The 18,988-nt window shown below is 59.2% G+C and overlaps 3 protein-coding genes across 3 annotated transcripts; all 3 read right to left on the bottom strand.

Annotated features, from left to right (window-relative positions):
- Positions 1-2,207: 2,207 nt before the first annotated feature.
- On the bottom strand, positions 2,208-4,167 carry MCRIP1 (MAPK regulated corepressor interacting protein 1). The gene is made up of 4 exons (XM_066565926.1): positions 3,999-4,167; positions 3,808-3,926; positions 3,615-3,713; positions 2,208-3,507 (listed from the first exon to the last, which is right to left on the bottom strand). Exons 1-4 carry the CDS (start codon positions 4,004-4,006, stop codon positions 3,443-3,445), a joined length of 291 nt encoding a protein of 96 aa, XP_066422023.1. The 5' UTR covers positions 4,007-4,167; the 3' UTR covers positions 2,208-3,442.
- A 355-nt stretch (positions 4,168-4,522) lies between these two features.
- On the bottom strand, positions 4,523-6,136 carry PPP1R27 (protein phosphatase 1 regulatory subunit 27). Its single transcript, XM_066566057.1, has 3 exons — positions 5,890-6,136; positions 4,823-4,973; positions 4,523-4,661 (listed from the first exon to the last, which is right to left on the bottom strand). The coding sequence occupies exons 1-3, from the start codon at positions 6,134-6,136 to the stop codon at positions 4,538-4,540; spliced, it is 522 nt and encodes a 173-aa protein (XP_066422154.1). The 3' UTR covers positions 4,523-4,537.
- A 2,307-nt stretch (positions 6,137-8,443) lies between these two features.
- On the bottom strand, positions 8,444-16,564 carry P4HB (prolyl 4-hydroxylase subunit beta). The gene is made up of 11 exons (XM_066566015.1): positions 16,381-16,564; positions 15,916-16,122; positions 15,031-15,164; positions 14,693-14,830; positions 12,459-12,563; positions 12,055-12,180; positions 11,627-11,827; positions 10,870-10,990; positions 10,483-10,664; positions 9,974-10,060; positions 8,444-9,472 (listed from the first exon to the last, which is right to left on the bottom strand). Exons 1-11 carry the CDS (start codon positions 16,538-16,540, stop codon positions 9,386-9,388), a joined length of 1,548 nt encoding a protein of 515 aa, XP_066422112.1. The 5' UTR covers positions 16,541-16,564; the 3' UTR covers positions 8,444-9,385.
- Positions 16,565-18,988: the final 2,424 nt, after the last annotated feature.

Genomic DNA, 18,988 nt, shown 5'->3' with positions numbered 1-18,988 from the left:
ACACATTGATGGGGACCCTTCAGGGACCTCAAGCCAGCCCCAGCCCATGGGTGTGCTGTGGAAATGTCCTGTGTCCCCTGGTGCTGAGCCCTGTGCAGGTGCGTGCGCAAGTACAGCACACATGTACACCAACACACACACAGACGCACGTGTACACACACACACGTGTGCACACACACACACTCATGTGTACACACACAGAGGCAGGCGCTGCCCTCAGCTGCCCTATGGGAGCCGCTCATTCCTGGTATCCAGAGGGATGAAGGTGCTGACAGCAGCCTGGCCAGACTTGCAGGATGGTTTGGGTAGGAAGGGACCTTTAAATGTCCTCTGGCCCAGCCCCTGCAGTGAGCAGGGACACCTGCAGCAGACCAGGCTGCTCAGAGCCCCGTCCAGCCTGGCACTGTGTTTCCAGGAATGGAACACCCAAGCACCCCCTGCCTTTCCAGGCAGCTCGTGCTGGAACCTCTCTGCCCTAAGCAGAGACTCTGCAGACACCACAGCGCAGCCATGGTGCCAGTCCCTGGCTGTGAGTTCGTCCCAAGGCATGGAATGGGGCTGAGGCAGTTCCTCACCCCCAGACTGGTGGCCGGGGCTGTGTCCCCCACCCCGGCCCAGCCACGCACGGTGGGCAGTGCCCCCAGCCCAGCCCAGCCCAGCCCAGCCCGGCACCGTGGGCAGTGCCCCCAGCCCACCCCAGCCCAACCACGCACGGTGGGCAGTGCCCCCAGCCCAGCCCAGCCCAGCCACACACGGTGGGCAGTGCCCCCCAGCCCAGCCCAGCCCAGCCCAGCCTGGCACGGTGGGCAGTGCCCCCAGCCCAGCCCAGCCCAGCCCAGCCCGGCACCGTGGGCAGTGCCCCCAGCCCACCCCAGCCCAACCACGCACGGTGGGCAGTGCCCCCAGCCCAGCCCAGCCCAGCCCAGCCTGGCACGGCGGGCAGTGCCCCCAGCCCAGCCCAGCCCAGCCCAGCCCAGCCCGGCACCGTGGGCAGTGCCCCCAGCCCAGCCCAGCCCAGCCTGGCACGGCGGGCAATGCCCCCAGCCCAGCACAGCCAGGCACCCCTAGGCGCGGCGCCTCGCAGGAAAATTCCCACTTTATCGAGGGAATTGAGCACCACAAATTGGTCTCCTAAGTCGATTCTGCCTGCTGCCAGGCCTCTTCCCCACCACCTAATTTGATGACAAACAGGTTCCTCTCCTCCTCCCACCCTTTAATCTAATGAAGAGCACTGTGTCCAAGGCACAGGGAAATAAACCTGATGAGGTCGATTTTTATAGGTAAACAGCCTGATTTCTCTGGCCTGTGGCCTCACTCCTCACACCCTTAACACCCACCACCTCCCCCTACCACCTCACCATCCTTGCCCTGCAATTTGGCATCAGTCTTTATAAAAATCACCTGCTTATAGAATGGTTTTTGTACATTTCATTAGAGCTTGAGCAGCTGCTTTGCCTCTGGCTTTACTGTGCCCAAGCAGAGGAAAACAAGGCAGAAGTGGGGGTGCTGCAGCAGGGCCCTCATGCCCAGGGCGTGTGGGGGTCCGGCAGACCTGAGATGGCCCCAGATGGGTGCCCAGATGGGGGGCAGTGCTGGGCTCCATGGCAGCTGAACAGGGCTGCCTGGACACAGGACACAGCCCTGGACATGCTAAGGGCTTCAAGCCAGGGCACCCCACTGGCCTGTCAGGCTCCCTGAACACACCACAGGGCCCATCCCAACAGAAGAGTGAAAGAGAAAGGGCTGTGACAGTGACACCATCACTCCTGTCTCCCACTGCCTGCAGCTGCAGGGATGCAGGGCCTGGGGTGGCTCAGGAGGCAATAGGGGCTGAGTTCCCATCTTGCTGTGCCAGAACCAAGCAGCAGGAATGTTTTGGTGATGGGAGGTAAACAGGGTCTTGGCAAGTGTCAAGATGCACTCAAGCAGAAATTCTAGCAATGCTAAGTATAGCTTAAATGCCATTAAAGCAGGACAGGGAAGAGGATATGAGGGTATTAATAGTCTCAACATTTAAATCCTGGGTGCAGCCACAGCTCCAGGGATGCTGGCTGCCCGAGCCCAAGGGCACTGTGCCACTGACAGGCTGCACCTGCCTGCAGGGAAACCAACAGCCCAGAAAGTGCAAAAACAAACAGCTCCTGCTCTTGCCCCTCGTCCATGCCCCAGAGCTGGGCCAGGCTGCAGCACCACACCAAGGCAGCCCCAAAAGGACACCAGCGTTTATTTACAACACTCCTCAAGTGACATACCACAGAAAGGAAAGGGTACAGTACAACTCAAGGACTCAACAAAGGAAAGGTATTGGCAGCCCCAAGTCCCTGCAGCCCTCCCCACAGCCACTGGTGCTGCACAGGCCTGGCAGCCCCATCCCCGCCAGCTCGGAGCACAGGCGGGCAGGGGGCTGCCAGCCCTCCCACGGGGCAGCCCAGCAGCTCGGGTGGGCAAAGCTGACACAGCCACTCTCTCTGGCTCAGGCAGAGACACAGGAACCATCCACGCAGTGCCAGGAGCGAGTGGCTAAAGGAAGAACCCCTGGTGAGGTTCCACCACTGCGGCACCCAGGGCGAGCTGTGGGGCCAGGTCTCTTCCGAGGGCTGCGTATCTGGAAAATGGTGTTAGTACAAAACTGCAGCGTTGCCAGGGCAAGGAGCTCCTGAGCCTTGCTCCGTGCAGCCCCACGGCTGCCCCCACGGCCACTGTCTCCTGTGGGGCTGCAGGTGGCCCAGGTCCCTCTGAGCACCTCTCAGAAGCCTGAGGCTGGTGCTGACACTCCACCTCTCCATCTGCAGGGAGAGAAACACCTTCCCCTCCAGCACCACAGGGACCAGGACTGATCTAAGCAGGTAGAAAATGTGGCCTCAGATGTGGCCCACGTGCTCTGGCAGCAAGCAGCCCAGGCAGCAACTTGCTGTCACACAGGAACTGGGAGGAGCCTGGCTATGGCCTCCCAGCCCTCAGCTGCACAGCGGGGCTGGACAGGGGCTGTCCCAATGTCGGGAGGCACAGGAACAGACTCAACTGTGCCACCTGCCCTCGGCCAGCCCCAGCAGAGGTGGAGCTGAGGCGCACAGGGGAAAGCAAGACCCCGTGCTGCCCGATCCAACAGCGCATCTGCCTCGGCCTGCCCAGCCTGGCACAGAGGGCAGCGACAGGAGGGGAACAGGGGATCGGGTTGCTCAGCATGAAGTGGGGAAGGGCGGTTTGAGGCCAGAGAAAGCTATGAGCGGGGGGCTGGAATCCTTTGCAACAGGCTCTGGGCAGTCTCGGTGAGGCCCTGAGCATCCTCGACCTCAGGCAGCTTCAGAGCCAGCCCCAGAGCTGACCGGCTCTCCCGCGGGCTTTTAGAAGGACAGACCAGAGGAGGAAATCAACACAAAATCTCAAATTAAATCTGCTTGAGGACCTCAGGAGAGCAGCCGACCCGCAGCGAGGATCCGCTTTAGGACTTCTTTGCATCCTGTGTGTTCCTCCTCTTCAGATCACCCAGGTCGACGGGTTTAAACGCTGCAAGGGAGACAGGAGAGACTCTGGGGGCAGAGACAGGGCAGCCCCCGGCCGGCGCGCGCAACCCCGGGCCGGCCCGGCCGGCGCGGTGCCCCCGTCCCCCGCACCTTTCAGGCTGGGGTTCGGCATCTTCTCCACGTATTCCTCGACCAGGCCGCGCTCGGAGCCCATCTGGCTGCGCAGGTCGCGCTCCACGCACTGCCAGGCTGCGGGGACAGAGCCAGGGCCAAGGCCGGGGCCGCTCGCCTCGGCCGCCCCGAGCCGCCCGCGCCCCCACCCCGCGGCCGCCGCCCCGCTCACCCTCGTAGATGAAGCGCACGTTCTCCTCGTGGGCCGGCGTGAAGATCTCGCTGCCGGCGCCGGGGGAGCGCGGGCCGCCGCTCCGCTTTCCGTTGTACACCACCCGGGAGACGGGGGAGCTGCAAGCGGAGCGCGGGGGGAACTGAGCCGGGCCCGGGGCCGCGCTGGGCCCGGGGCCGGGCGGGGCTCACCTGGCCATGTCGGCAGCGGCGCTCGGCGGGGCCGGAAGGGGCTCGGCGGGGCTGCGGGAGGAAGGGAGGGCTCGGCCGGGCTAGGCCGCGCGGCGCCCCCCGCCCGTCGCCGGGCAACGCGCGCCCCTCACCTGGGCCCTCCCGCCTGCGCCAGCCGCACAGACGGAAGCGCCGCACCGCGCAGGCGCGGCCCCGCCCCCTCTCGGCGGCGGACACACCCCCCCGTGCCGGCCCTGCGCACCGCGCTGGCCCCGCCCCCGCCCCGGCGGAACCGGAGATGGCATTGGAGGCGGTGCTGGACATGGTACGGGAGGCGGTACCGGAGATGGTAGCGGAGATGGCACCGGAGATGATACCGCACATGGTACCGGAGGCGGTAACCGAGATGCTTTATTGGAAAAGTACAAAGTGGTTCGCGATTCGCAGTACCGGGTGCTGCTGCCCGTTGGCCGCCCGGGCCCAGCCCGGGCGCAGTCCCGGTTCCCGGGCAGGCGCAGCCGCCGGGCCGGCCCGCGGCCCTCAGTTTTGCCGGTCCCGGCTCAGCGCAGCGCGGCGCCTCCCAGCAGCTGCACCAGGTCCTCGTACTCGGGGTCGATGAGGTCCGAGGGTTTCTCCCCGTCGTCCGTGGTGGCCTCCAGGCTGGCCCCAAGGGACAGCAGGTACCTGCAGGGCGCGGAGCTGAGCAACCGGGCCGGCCTGGGCAGCCCCGGTGCCGCCGCCTCCACGGCCGGGACCGGCCCGGCCCGAGCAGCCGCAGGGGCAGCCCCGAGAAGCCGCCGGTGCTCGGGCAGCAGCGCGGTGCCGCCAGGCCCCCAGGGCCGTACCTGGCGATGTCGGCGTAGCCGTCGCTGCAGGCCATGTGCAGGGGCGTCCAGCCGTTCTCGTCCCGCTGGTGGATGTCAGCGCCGTATTTCACCAGGAGCTTGACGCAGTCCAGGTTTCCCGTCAGCACGGCTTCGTGCAGCGCTGCCATGCCTGCAGGGACAGGCAGGGGTTAGCCCTGCCCGGGAAGGGATCGCTCTCCACGCTGCATTCACAGCTCAGGAAAGGGGGGCGGGCACTCTCCTGCTCAGGGAGAGGACAGTGGGGAAAGAAACACAGACTGAGAAAGCCAGAGGAGCTGCTGTGGGCTCCTGCTGCCCTTCTGCAGCATGAAAACCCTGTCTGGGAGGGTGCAGCACCCACTGCCCCAGCTGGGCAGGACAGAGGAGGGAAGGGGAACTGCCCCTTAGAGCAGCTGCTCTGAGTCCTGGACAGGACTCACACAGAGCCACGAGAAGGTCTCTGGTGTCATGCTCTGCCTGAGTTTCAGAAGCCAGTCACTAACAAAGAATCAGTATGGACAGAAAGAAGCCCGGGGTCATTAGAGCCTCTGTCTCCATGGCCTTATGAGAGCAGAAGCCAAGTGCAAGAAAAGTACAGATCTGGGCTCCACATCAGCCTGTAAAGATCAGGCATTCCATAAACAGTTTCTGGTGAGGCTGTGCACACAGAACTCGGAGCTTTCCCCGAGCCTCCAGAGTCAGACATACAAGAGGGAGCAGTGCCTGTGAGAAACAGGCAGAGCCAGGAACAAATGCAGATCCCCCAGTCAGGGGAAAAGGCAAACTGGTGCTGCCCAGAGCCCATAGCCTGTGCTTGCTGCCATCCTTTGAGGTCCCACCACGCTGCGGGGGCTCAATGGTGCCTTACAGGGACTGGGGGCCAGGCTCCCCCTTTCCGCTGACTGCTGGTGAGGGGGGATGCTGGGCCCACCCTGGGGCTCTGGGGCCCTGCCGGGCACTGCTCCTTGCTGAGGGGCCCGGCTTGCTCCAGTCCTGCTGCGGGTGTCCCTCAGCCCCACCAGGCTGAGCTGCTGCTCTGCCCAGCTCTGCCGCCCAGCAGCACTCACCAGAAGGGTAGATGGTGTCCAGTGTCACCTTCCTGGCTCGTATGAACCTGCCCACCTGCTCCAGGTCCCCCTGCTTGATGTGGTCCTGGAAGACGACGTCGTTGGGGAAGCGCACGGTGCGGGAGGCCCGGAGCCGGGGCGTGTAGCGGCCGTACCGCGGCGAGCACCGGCCGTAGCGGCCGTACTGCGGCACCGCGGGGCAATAGTCCCTCATGCTGACGGCAGCAGCCTTCAGGCACAGCGGCATGGGGCCGCTCAGCACGCAGCCCGGCCCCTCGCTGCCCTGCTGCCTCCTCTCCGGCCCTCACGGCCCTCCTGGCTGCAGGTCTGTGCTGGCCCCGCCGTGTCTCGCTGTGTCCGTGTCCCCTGCCGCAGGGACGCGGCAGCCGCCGGGCTCCTCTCCCGCACTCCCGGGGCACCGGGCTCCTCTCCCGCACTCCTGGGTAACACGCAGGACGTGGCACCAGCACTCGCAGCTCACCTCCAGGCCTTTGGCCCAGGACTGATGGTTCTCTGGGAGCACCACGTTATAAAGGCTGCCCCGGGCTATTTTGGGGACATGCAGCTCATGCTATTTGCCATGATGCTTCGTAATCGAGCTGCCCGGGCCTGCAGCCTCCCACTTTTGGGCAGAAGTTGGTGTCTCATCTTACCACCCACCTGTCGATGTGCCCCATCCAAGGGGTCAAATCTACTCTTGCATGGGTAGCCCTTCAGGGGAGCCTGGAAGGAATTTCCCAACATCAAGCCCTTCTGGGGAAAGGCTGCTCGTGTCCCAGCTGGCCAGCGCAGTATGGGTGTGCCAGGGCTGTGGGCACAAGCACATCCAGAGCTGTCACCCTCCTGTAGCTGCAGGGGACAACTCAAAAGGAGCAGGAGGAGCTGTGCCCAGCCCAGCTGTGACAGCACACAGCCCAGCAAGGAAGCAGAGCGTGTCTGATGGCCCCTGTGCCCTTGCAAGGACAGAGGTGCTGCTGGTGATCCCAGGACAGGCACAGAACCAGAGGCCTGCACTGCTGGTCCCTGCTGTTCCTTGTCCTAGAGACAGGGAAGCAGCTGCTGCTGAGGGCAAGCTACTGCAAGCAGCCTTCGGAGAACAGCAGAAGAACAGCACCACCACCAGACAGCTCCTGCTTCTGATACTCTCCAGCTACACTGTCATCACCCGAAACAGAACCATCTGCCACAGAGGAGTCATTCAGGTCCATCAGGGTTTAAGCAACCACTGTTTTCTCCCACCAAAGTTTGGGCACGTCAGACACTTAAGCATTTTGTGCTTTGTCACGCTGATGGGGATCGTCCAGCCAAGTGTGTCAGAAGAAATCCCTGTGGTGCTTTAGGAGTCAGGGGTTTCACTCTGCCCTCCTGCTGCTGCAGACCCTTGCCCTGACCCCAGCAGCACAGTCAGGCACTTGTTTATCTGCTGGCAAAAGCATCGATCCCTTGGCCAAGCATCCGCTTGTGGATGAGCCTGAACACGGCCCAGAACACTTGCAGCCTGCTTTCTTGGAACAGCAATTAGGCATGTACATCAGATGGCTGCTAAGCTCCTGCCCTGCCACAGGGAGCCTTGGGCTAGGAGAGGCATCTCCTCTAAGCCAGGCACAGTGGGTCTCTGCCCAGAGAGAGGAGAGCACTGCAGAGCTCAGGCTTGGTCACAGTTCAACTGGCTGTGCAAAACAGACCTATTTGAGTCAAATTCTAGTCCCTCTCCTTTCAGTGGAACTTCACTAGTGAGAGTCCCTTCCTCCCCACTCCAAAAGACAAAGCAGCTGTCAGCAACCAGCCCAGGCCCCCAGCACTGCTGGGTTTGTGGGGTGCAGCAGTGGCCACTGCCTACCTTCAGTCATAGCCCTGGAGGGAGGCAGCTTCAAAGGTCCCCCTCCCTGTAGCTGCAGGTACAGGTGTCACACACACCTGGCTGCTGCTCTGTCAGCGACAGCCCTTCCTCATCCCATGGCGAGTGGGGGCCTGCTCAGCCCAGCCCTGGTGCTGCTATGCCCAAAGTTTGGGAACACCACATCAGGGCTCTGCTGGGGCCCAGCAAAGGCTGGAGCTGGAGACAGACACAAGTGTTGTCCAACACCCTGTGCCACTGTTCCAGCACACATCCCACCCGCTGAGACACAGAGGTGGCCCCAGTTGTCCTCTAGCCTCACCATGCCCTCCCTCCCTGTGACATTTATAGCATATTTTCTAACCAAAATACCTTCAGCAGCAAGCAGCAGGTTTGGAAATAGCAGCGTGGCTCAGGGGGTCATGTGAGCCTGACTAGCAGAGCCCAGCAGCAGAGCAATGTCCCCTCAGCCCAGCCAGCTGGCCCAGGGGCTGCACACGCTCAGAGCCAAGCCACGGCCCGCTCACACCTGCACCTACATTCTTGCAGCAGAATGGACACAGGCACTGGAATGTTCTTTTCCTTTACTAATTACTTGGAGAACGTGACACGCACCCCATTGCGGCAGAGTCCCTTGAGAATCATCCTACAACTCTGATCTCCCCTTCCAGGGTAGGTTCAAATATCCTACACTCTGATAAAGACAAAGAGACATAATAGTATTAAAATCTCAACTTTATTTGGCCATCAAATTCAGTACCAATGTTATTGTAGCAGAATGCTAAGAACCAGCCTGATGCAGCTCAGGCCTGTGAGGCACTCCCTCAGCCACATTCCCAAACCCCAGTAATTGCAAATGTCCTGTTTGATCTGTTTATCAGGCCCTCCCCCACCACCCACCTGCCGGGTCAACCCACTCAAAATAATTCATGAAAGGGATTGCAACTCTTGTCTTTGATCAAAAGGATGTCAACACAGCTGGTGAGCCAGCAGCCACCTCCACCCTCAGAGCCTGCCACAGCCAGTGCACACAGTATTCCACCCCTCCAGGAGCTTGGAATAGTGTCTCCAAGTGTCTTAAAAGAGAAGGGAAAGGAAACATCTGGCTGGCATGAAGAGAAGCACCTTCACATACACCTTTCCCCAGGAAGCCATCAGCCTTCTGCCCCCACATATACTGAAGGCCAGCTCCAGGGAAGAACAGCTGACACCATTAAGGACCCTGCCAGGTGCAGAAATCAATTAGGGGCTTTAGTTTTAAAAGAAAAAGAGAAAAAAAAGCTGTCTGGAAGATGTTAGTGGCAAGGCTCCAGATTGTCAGGCTACTGAACTCCTGGTACCACCTCACAACCTCCCGCTGCCCAGAAGAACAGAGTTCTCCAGACAAAAGCTGTGTACAAAAAAGTACATCACAATAGAAAAAAGAGCCCAGCTGGCTGGGCTGGCTCCCTAGTGACAGTTCCCTTTTCAAAAGCCAAAAGAAAGAAAAGGTAAGTGTACAGACAAGTGAGGGTAAAGTGTTACTTTAGAAGCCAATCCCTGGATTTCCAGTCATTTACCTTCTGCTTTAAATCTTAATGGGTTTCTGACTCACTGGGCTGCATCACAGCAGCACAATTTAGTGTCTGATTTTTTGGGTGATGTAGATCAGTCTTCTCTTTACAATTCATCCTTTTGGAGTTTCTGCTCATCCTCATCACCTTCCTCAAGTTCAGTTTCTTCATCCATCTCCAGGTCCTCCAGATCCTGTGGAGGTTACAGACAACTCCTGGTTTCTGGCCCATGAGGCAGACCCAGGACCCAGCACTGAGCAGCACCCCTCATCTGGTCACTGCTCTCTGCTGCCATGCTAACAAAACATCCAGAGACTTCTATCAAGAGCTTCAGACTCAGGACATTATGGATTAGGAAGCCCTGGAAGATGGCACCTGTACACCTGTAGTAGCCTCCCCAGCCCCCCGGCAGGTGAGAGCATCCAAGCAGACCCACAGGTATGTGGCACTGATCACACAGCCCAGTTCCAGGTGCTGAGTGCCCCAGCAGTGCTACTTGACCCCCTCAGGGTGCTCTCCAGGAGAGGAGCCCGCTGCAGGCCCACAGCCACCTGAACAGACCACACTGATGTGGGCACTTTGCTCACCAGCAACATATCTAACAACAGAGGATCTTATGTAGGACTGGGGATTCAGGCACAGAACCATGCTCCCTGCTCCCAAAGGCCCAGAGTACTCCACGCACATTACTCACATCATCAGCTGCTGCCCCATCCTGACCTCCGCTCTCCAGGAATTTTTTGAAGCCTTCTAGTGTCCTCTCCCCATTATAGTCAATTACCTACACAGGAAAACACAAGGATGCTGGTTATGGGCACTACAGACCCACACCCCTGGAGAGGAGAATTCTCTTTCTGAGCAACAGTGAACATGCCAAGCAAAAGGGAATTTAAAAATTCACCTTCACCCATATGAGACGAAGGAAAACAGCTCAGCCACTAGACTTCAGAGATCACTGCGAGGAAAGAATAGCCTGCAGATGAGCACACTGTCCTCTATGCTCCCTCTTTTCCCCATTCCCACTTCCCACTGCCCCCCAGACTCTTTCCCTACAGCCCAGACCCCTCAAAGGGTCGTGGGTGTCCTGCAGACTCGCTGTGTTCCGTGCCCACAGGATGCAGATCCCTCCCCAGTCCTGTGCAGAGCGGGCAGCGAGTGCTCTGTGCTCCCTGGCTAGCCCTGCCAGCCCAGCTGCCTGCTTACATTTCTGCCAGAGCCTGCAGGGAAGAACTTGAGCGTGGGGAAGCTGTGGATTTTCACTGCCTCCACTTCATTAGCCGTCGAGTCCATCTTGGCAATGACAATGTTCTCGTGGTCCCTGTAGGTTTCTCCCAGCTTGTCCCAGATTGGGGCCAGCTGCTTGCAGTGACCACACCACGGGGCATCTGTTAATTACAAACACACAGTTGCACCAACAATCTAACGAGGTACCACTCCTCCCCAGTCAGACAGTTCACACACATCTCTGCAACCAAGGCACTGCTTTTGGGGCCCAGACTGCAAAAGGCTTTTCCCCTAATCCTGGTCACACAGGGTTTTGGCAATCCTTTCACACCAGTTACTTGGAATCAGCTGTAGAAAGATACTCACAGAACTCCACAAAGACATTCTTATTCTCATCAAAAGCAACTTCTTCAAAGTTCTTCCCAACCAGAACTTTGACAGGCTGCGTGTCCCAGTCTTCAGGAAGATCCTGACTCATTAGGTGGGGCTGGAATAAAAAGTGAAATTCAGACAAAGTGTTTGCTACATAGCTACTCAGACTGATCATGCAATCACACATCCTGGAAAAGCCAGGTTTCAACACCCCACTGGTGCCTCAGTCACAGGCTGTAAGCAACCAGATGAACTGTCACTTCCTCTTCTCCCACAGAGGGTCTCCTTCCCACCCTGAGCCAGCAGGAGGAGCAGGTGCTGTTGAGCAGAGAATGACAACAGAGCTCTGCAGGAGGAAAGCCCCCAGCCCTGCTGACAGCCCCACTCCCAGAGGACTGGGCTTTGCTGCACCCTCACTGCAGGCTGAGCCACACACAGCCCCTCAGCAGATGGGAGCTGACAACTCTTTCCCCTGTGCCACAGAACTCACACCTTCCACAGACTGCTGGCAGAGAGAGCAACTGGAAAAACAGTGCAGTCCCCACAGGGAGAGCACAACTGCTTGGCTGTGCCCAAGTCCCTCTTCCTGGCTCACCCTCCAGGCCCCAGCAGCTTTGCCTTTACTTCCTAAGCACAAAGCCCATGGGATGTTCCATGCACAAGGTGGAGGGGCTTCTCCAGCCCCTCACAGGGAGCATTTCTGATCCCTCTCAGCCACCTCGTTCACCACCACTGCTGTTTATCCACATACCTTGATCTTGCCTGCCAGGAATTTGTTACAGAACTCTTTGATCTTGTCTGCTGTGAGCTCATCAGATTCAGGTTTGTATTTGGTCATTTCTTCCTCCAGGGTGATCAGACGTACAGCTGGGCACTCTTCCTTCTTTAGGCCAAAGAACTCCAAAATCCTCTGGTTGTCACTGTGGTCACTGTCTATGAAGATGAACAGGATCTTGGGAGGAAAAAAGGGAAAGGCAGGAGGTGAACACTTGTAGCTATTGACACTTCACATGCATGCTCACACCAAGTGTAGCTGAACTCGCTCTTTTCCTCCCCTGTCCCAGAGGAGAGAGCTGGCTTAAAGTCCTCCTCCACAGCTGCTCCATGGATAAAGACAGTGCTACACTTCTCTGCAGAGGTGGGTCTCTCCTAGCTCATGATCCAAGAAATCCAGCTCACCTTCCCTTTGAAGTCCCCAGCTGCACTCTTGAAGTTGTCCAGCTTCCCTTGATAGTCAGACACACTTTTTGGCAGGAAAAGCAGAATATGAGTCTTGATCTCTCCTCCAAATATTTTAGGAGCAGTCTGAGGAGTAAAAAATAAACTTTATTTTTGGAACAGAAGCAAATCAGTATCCAGACCAGTTTAACTCCACTATGCTGAGCAGCCCAGAGCAGCCTCCAATACTGCAGGACTGCTCTGCACAGCAAGCTCCCATCTCCTTTATCCTGTGTCCTTCCCACTGCTCCATACCCCCAGAGTCAGCTCCACAATAAAACATGACCATGCAATCTACAAGCGGACCTTTGCTATATTCTTGCAGCAGCAATGGGATGAGCCTTGTTGGACATCTAAAGACCCACCTGCTCAGTGAACTCTATGACCAGAGGCAATGAATTAGACTTGATGAAGTTCAGCAGATTATCTTTTGTGAGATCCCCTTCAAAGTTGTTCTGGCCTTCATCAAACTGCAAGAACAGACATTTCTCATTAGAACACTTGTGCATCTCACACAAATCTCTCACTGCCCCAAGGGATCTCAGCTGCACTCCTGAGCAGACTTCCATCTCAACGAGGTTACCAAAAATCCACATAAAATCTGGATCAAGGTGCCCATCTTCCTTGCAAGCAAAGCTTTAAATCACCCCCCACCAGAAGGCAAGCAGCAGCAACAGCCAGGTTTGATCTCAGCCTTGCTCTGCACCACTGTGAGAGCACTAATGGTGCAAGTCACCAAGAAGGACCCTGAGCAGCCAATGGCCAGAGCAGACACTGCAGCCACGCAGTGCTGGGAACGTCTGACAGCAAACAGTGACATCCTCAGCCCAGGGAACTCAATCCAGTCTGTGTTAGGGACAAGAGCACATGTTGCACACCACACTGGAGGTGCCAGGTCCTGTTCTCCATGGCCATCACCCCTGTCATCCCTGAGCAGGGTTCCCAGAACCCTCTGGCAGCCTGAAACAGCAACAGCTGCAGAGGGCCCATCCAGGCTGGAGGGAGGATGTGCAGAAGGGCACAGCAGTGCCCTGGCAAGGCCACACTAAGGCTGTTGACAGAAGGAAGAGTGTGGACTCAGATAACCTTTTGTTAAGGGGAGGCACACCAGCCTCAGTGGAAAAGCTGAGGAAAACAGCATCAGAAAATAACTCTGCAAACACGCTGAGGAGTTCTGCAGATTGCCTCAGTGCCATTGCTGTGTGAGGGCCTCTGCAAGTCTGGACAACTCTCACAGAGTAAGAGAAGAACAATGAGCCAAACCCTCTCAGTTCAGGCCCAACTAATGGTACGGAGCCAAAGCCCAAAACCAAAACAGGCCATGAAGGTCTCCTGCCCTGGTGTTTGATTTCTGTGGGTGCTCCTTTTCTGCCTGGTTCAGAGTAGATCTGTCCAGGAGCTGCCATGGCACTGCCATGCCATTGCAGAGGAACAGAGAGGAGCCCCGGTGGCTGGGCAGATCTGGGCTGCTCCTTCCATGGAGCTGAGCACTCCTGCCCCACCCCAGCCTGGCACAGCATGGTCACTCCTGTTCCCAGCACACACAAAAGGCTGCCAGGCCCAGAACTCTGCCCAGAACGGGGCACACAGAGCTGACAGACAGAGCTACTCATGCAATAGCACACAACTGCCAAACGAGACAAGAACAAAACACTCCTCCCTCCCTTCTCCCCCCATTCTGCTAATGCATTTTGAGCTCATTAGCCAGATATTTCCTCAGGCACATTGACCTGAGGGACTCTGACTCCAAATTTAAGTCTACAAGCTTCTATCACCATAAAAAACCTACAGTGTCAGAGGGACAGTATAATAAAACAATTGTTTCAGGTGAAGAAAAAGAAAGCCTTGTGTTAGGTCAGACTGGGCAAAGTCACAATTGATGACATTACAGGTGTAGTAAATCTGAACCCAAAGCACTCAGTCCTGCCTCACAGCACCTCTAGGTGAGGAGCCACCAAGCCTGAAGAACCTCTTCTTGTCTGCTCAGACTTGGAAATCCATCCCAGTGACAGGAATTTCCATGCCTCCATTAGAGCATTTGTGGTTCTGTAGGTAGTCCGCACCCCTCTGCACATAATCCACTGCCCCAGCCCAGTCAGCTGGAACTGCAAATCCTCTTAGGAGCTTCTCTGGAATCCCTGCACTGCAGAACCCACAGCAGTGAGACAGAGCAGCTCCTGGACACAGCAGAGGTCAGCAGTGGGCAGTGAAAAGCAACTCAGCTAAGACACAAGCAAGGAGCACCATGGCAGCCAGAGAGCTCATCTACCGCTCTCTTGGGCCTGTCCAGGACTGTGTGACCACTGCTGCACTGCAGAGAGCTGGGAAAAAGGGAAGGGAGTGAAGGAACAACCTGCACCCAAAGCCCAGCAGCTCTGGGAGAACAGCACAGGGCTGGGAGACTGACACAGCTGCACAAGTGGGCCCCTGAGGCTCGCCAGCCCACAAAGGGGCCACAGGCTCTGAGGCCCAAGAACAGCTACAGCAGCAGCATGGGGCCTTTGTTTCATCCAGGACTGACCTTGTTGGAGTCTGACTAAAGAAAAGGAAAGAGACAGTAGAGCCCAGTGTGGTGCTCAGGCTTGGCACCAGCCAGTACCTTCTTGAAGAGGATGACACTGTCCTTACTAATCTGGTACTTGGTGAAGACATCAGCACTGGAGGAAATCCCAAAAGGAATATCATCCACAGCTTCTGCTGCCTGCAGGAACTCCTTTGCTGCCTCTGATGCCGAATCCTGAGGAGCAAAGAAAGGTGTCTCAGAGGAGCCACATCACCTGAAGCATTTACATCCCAGGGCCCAGCCCGAAGAACTGGAAGATCAAGGAAGGCAAGGCAGCAAGTATTGCATAAGGCACAGAACCTTCCCCAGCAGGAGGGAGCAGGGAAAGCCCTGGACACACACAAGAGCGTCTCCAGGGGAAACACAAACTCTACCTTGAAGAAACCAATCACCACCACTTCACTGGAGTCCACCAGTGCCTCGGCAGCAGCCACATCAGCCAGGCTGGCAGCAGCCGGGCCCGTGCGCTTCCTCAGCCAGCTGACGATGTCGTCTGCCTCCCTGCCAGCTACAGGAAAGAACAAGGAGTCACTTTCCCCCAATGAAGGCCAAGAGCACAAAACCCTCAGGCTTTAAGAGAGAAGATTTTCAGCAGCTGGTCAAGAGATCAGCAAGACTCAAGATCTCATTTGCGCAACTCTTCCGCTTTCACTCACAGTGTAATTAAGCTTATCCCTAATTGATAAGTCAAGGTACAAGGGACTCCCAGGAATCCATTCCTCTCTCACCTCCTGCCCCTGTCCTTAAACTTTGGCCAGCAATGCAACACTTCTCCATGACCTCAGTATTACTGATGCTATCACAGCACCTTTGCCTTCCAAGATCTCTATGCTGGATGTCACCCTCTGTTACCAGCACTCTGTGGCCTGGCTTAGCTGAGTTCTGTCTCGGCCTTCCTTGCAGCCCTCTCACACCCCGTGTTTGCCTCCTCACCCAATGGCCCAGGTGTGTTACCAGTTCTGGAAAGGCTTGAGTCAAGTTAAGCCACACAAAAAGCCAAGCTCAAGTCACTTCGCTAAAAGCAGCTTCTTCCACTCTGGCTGACCTCAGGGATCTCTCCAGAGGGAGCCCACTGAAGGCTGGCCCGTTCCCCATGGGCCCAGCACCATTCCCAGGTCGTTGTCACAGTGGACCTTGTCCGGGCACAGCAGCACAGCTCCAGCACGGGGCCATGTGCTGGGACTCGGCGCCACGTTGCTGCCCTCTGCACCCTGGCGGCGCATCCAGGCCCGCTTCACCTGCGTCCTGCCCCTCCTCACCCGTGTACTCCTTGGGCGCAGCCTTGTCGCCGTTCTTGAAGAACTTGATGGTGGGATACCCGCGCACGCCGAACTGCTGCGCCAGCTCCGACTCCTCCGTGGCGTCCACCTTGGCCAGCCGGATTTCCGAGCCCTCCGCCTTTAGCTTCGCCGCCGCCTTCGCGTACTCGGGCGCCAGCGCTTTGCAGTGCCCGCACCACGGCGCGTCTGCGGGAGGGGACGTCAGCGGCGGCCGGGCCTCTCCGCCGCCACTCCCGGGCGGAGCGAGGCCCGCCGGGACTCACAGAGCCCCGGGGACGGGTGGGCCGGGGGCCGCGCAGACCCCCGCCCCAGCCCGGCCGCAAACCCGCCCGGGGGAGCCCGTCCCGCAGCGCCTCTCCCCGGCCCGACCCTTCCGTCCCCGGCCGCGCCCACGGTCCCCGCCCGCCCGTTCCCCCCGGCCCGGCCCGGCCCCGTCGCGCTCACAGAACTCGACGAGCAGGTATCGGTGCTCGGCCAGCGCCTGCTCGAAGGAGTTGGCGCGCAGCACCAGGACGCCATCCTCCTCCTCCTGGGCAGCGGCGCGGTCGGGCAGCAGCAGCAGGGCCGAGCAGAGCAGCGGGAGCAGAGCGCGCACCGCCGCCATGGCTGATGGCGGCCTCAGGGTCGGGCTGGCGCGGCCGCGGCACCGCCTCCCCCTTATAAACCCGCCCCCTCGGCCGCCGCCGCGCGCTATTGGCTGCGCCGCCCGCCTGCCATTGGCCGGCGCCGCTGCCCCGGCCATTGCGCGCCGCCCATTGGCTGGCTCTCCGGGCACGCCCCTCGCCCGCCGCCTCGGGTTGGCCGCCGGCCGCGCTCCCCGCCCACAGGCCTCCATTGGCTCCTTTCCCCGCAATGCCGCTCGCCATTGGTCGGCACCACCGTCTCGCGTGGCCCCTGCCCTCGAACGTGGCACTCAGGAAGCGACGCTGGGCGTCACTGCGCGTGCGCGCGGCCACGGGCGCGTGGTGGATCCTGACTGGACGCGCGCCCCACGTGACCAGCTCGGCGCGCGAGGCCCGGCCCGGTTCGGTTCAGTTCTGTCCCGCTCCACTCGTACCTCCCCTAGACACGGCCTTCCCCTCGGGGTCACGGCAGCAGCGCTGCCCGCCCCGACCCTGTCTGTCTGTCCCCGGCGCTGGGCTCCGACCGGGCCGGGCACCGGCCCGGTTTCACTTTGCTTCAAGCTCACCGGTCACGGAGACGGACCGGGCACGGAGGAGCCCGGTGACCATGGAAGGGCAAACCCCGCCGCTCGGGTCTGCCTGCGCGGCCCTGGCACTGCCGAGGGTCCCGGCTGCTGCTGCTGGTGCGCGCCGGGCGGGGAAGGGCCCCAGGCGCTGCCCGTGCCGGGCTCCCGGCGCCGCCGCTCCCGCGCACGCAGGGCCCGGAGCAGGGCCGGGCTGCGGGATCCCGGCCGCGCCCCGGGGGTCGCCAGTTCCCGTACGGAACCAGAGTGCTGCCAGGAGCTGCGGCCCGTTCATTGCTGCGGCCGGTGCTGAGCCACACGCTCTTGTCAGGCCCGGGGAGAGTCCAGCGAGGTTTGGGAAGGCAAAGCTGAGCACACGGTGAGGGCACCGCGGCCACCCAGGGCCGGGCAGGCACGCTGGCCTGGCAGGGAGGGAATCAGCACTGCATTAGTCCGGGGCCACCTCGGGGCCTGTCGGGTTCCAGGGCTGGAAGCCCCTGCCCGGAAAGCCCGGGGCCTCTCGCTCTGCCAGAGGGCCCGGCAGCGATGCCTCTGCTCAAGGGCCCGCCTTGCCCCGGGGTAGCTCTGCATGCGCGCTGTTACTGTGGGGTCAGAGGGAGCTGCTGCAGCGCTGGAAAAGGGGAACGGCCCGGGCTGCTCCTGCACAACTTCTGGCCGAGGTCCTTAAGGTGCATCACCTGGAAGGGGCCAAGGGTTTACTTTGGGAACCCCAATTCATGTGAATAGTCTGTCCCACGCAGCCTGTGACTGGAGCCACCCATTCCCAACTCATGGCATGCACCAGGCACAGGAGCCCAGCTGTCACTCTGCTGGGGCAGGAATGTGCCAAGAACAGAGGCAGAGAATCCCCAGAGCTGGAGCACAGCACAGCTGTCCTGCCCCTGCAGGCCTCCTGCCCTGGTGAAACGATCTAACAGAAGCCTTGACACCCTGGGTGTGGAAACTCTTGCCAAAGCTCTGGGGTTGCATCAGCTGGGTGCTCATCCCCTGGCCGCAGAGTGGCTGTTGGGGCCAGCACAGGGGGCCTTTGTTCAGCTATCAGGCACATCTGGGCTCTGCCTAACTGACACTGAGGGTGAGTCCTGCTCCAGTCCCCACATTGCCCTCCACGGCCCCACACTGCAGAGGGCTGGGGGCTGTTCTCCATAGCCAGCAGAACGAGTGATGTGCCTGCTGGAGAGGGCACTGGCCACATGCCAGCTCCTACCCAGCCCAGACTGTTGCCTTCAGTCCTTGTCCTTTCCAAGTTCCATCATCTCATTTAGCAGTTTTCCAAGGCCCAAGGAAGGGCCTGTGCTGTGCGCTCAATACAAGAGGGAGCCTATGGAATTCTCAGTTACCTTCACGAGTCTGACCACGAGCAGAGCTGAGTCCCCTCCTCCAGGTTCTCTCACACCATGGATTCTGTAAAGAGCTTTTAATGTCTACACTTTCCTTTATCCTTAACACAAACATGCCACATGATCTGTAAACATCCGCCGGCTCTTATCGTGCTGCCTCTCCTGGACTGTTTTCTGCTTGCCTCCCTCATTCCTGTGACTGCACAGGAATTTCCCTTTGTGTGTGCAGCTGGAGCAGTCGTGCTGGGGGTTCAGAGGCCCCCCCTTGGAAATCCCTGTTTTCACAGCCTCACACCCCCACCCCTCACACTGTGGGCATTGCAGAACAGGGCAAACAGCAAGGGACAGATCCTGCACACGTGCTGCCATGGGGCCTCTCCTGTCCCAGATCCCCTTTCACATTCTAGCAAACCCAGAGATCCTGGTCTTCTCCCACCCTAGGTGTCTGCAGAAATCCCAAGTGGCAGAATTCAGCCACTTCATGCTGAAGATCCAGCATGGACAG

Source organism: Molothrus aeneus, chromosome 26 (genome assembly GCF_037042795.1).
Source record: "Molothrus aeneus isolate 106 chromosome 26, BPBGC_Maene_1.0, whole genome shotgun sequence".
NCBI classification, from domain to species: domain Eukaryota; kingdom Metazoa; phylum Chordata; class Aves; order Passeriformes; family Icteridae; genus Molothrus; species Molothrus aeneus.
Note: the sequence above shows the minus strand (reverse complement) of the source record. Positions and strands in the feature narration are given on the sequence as shown.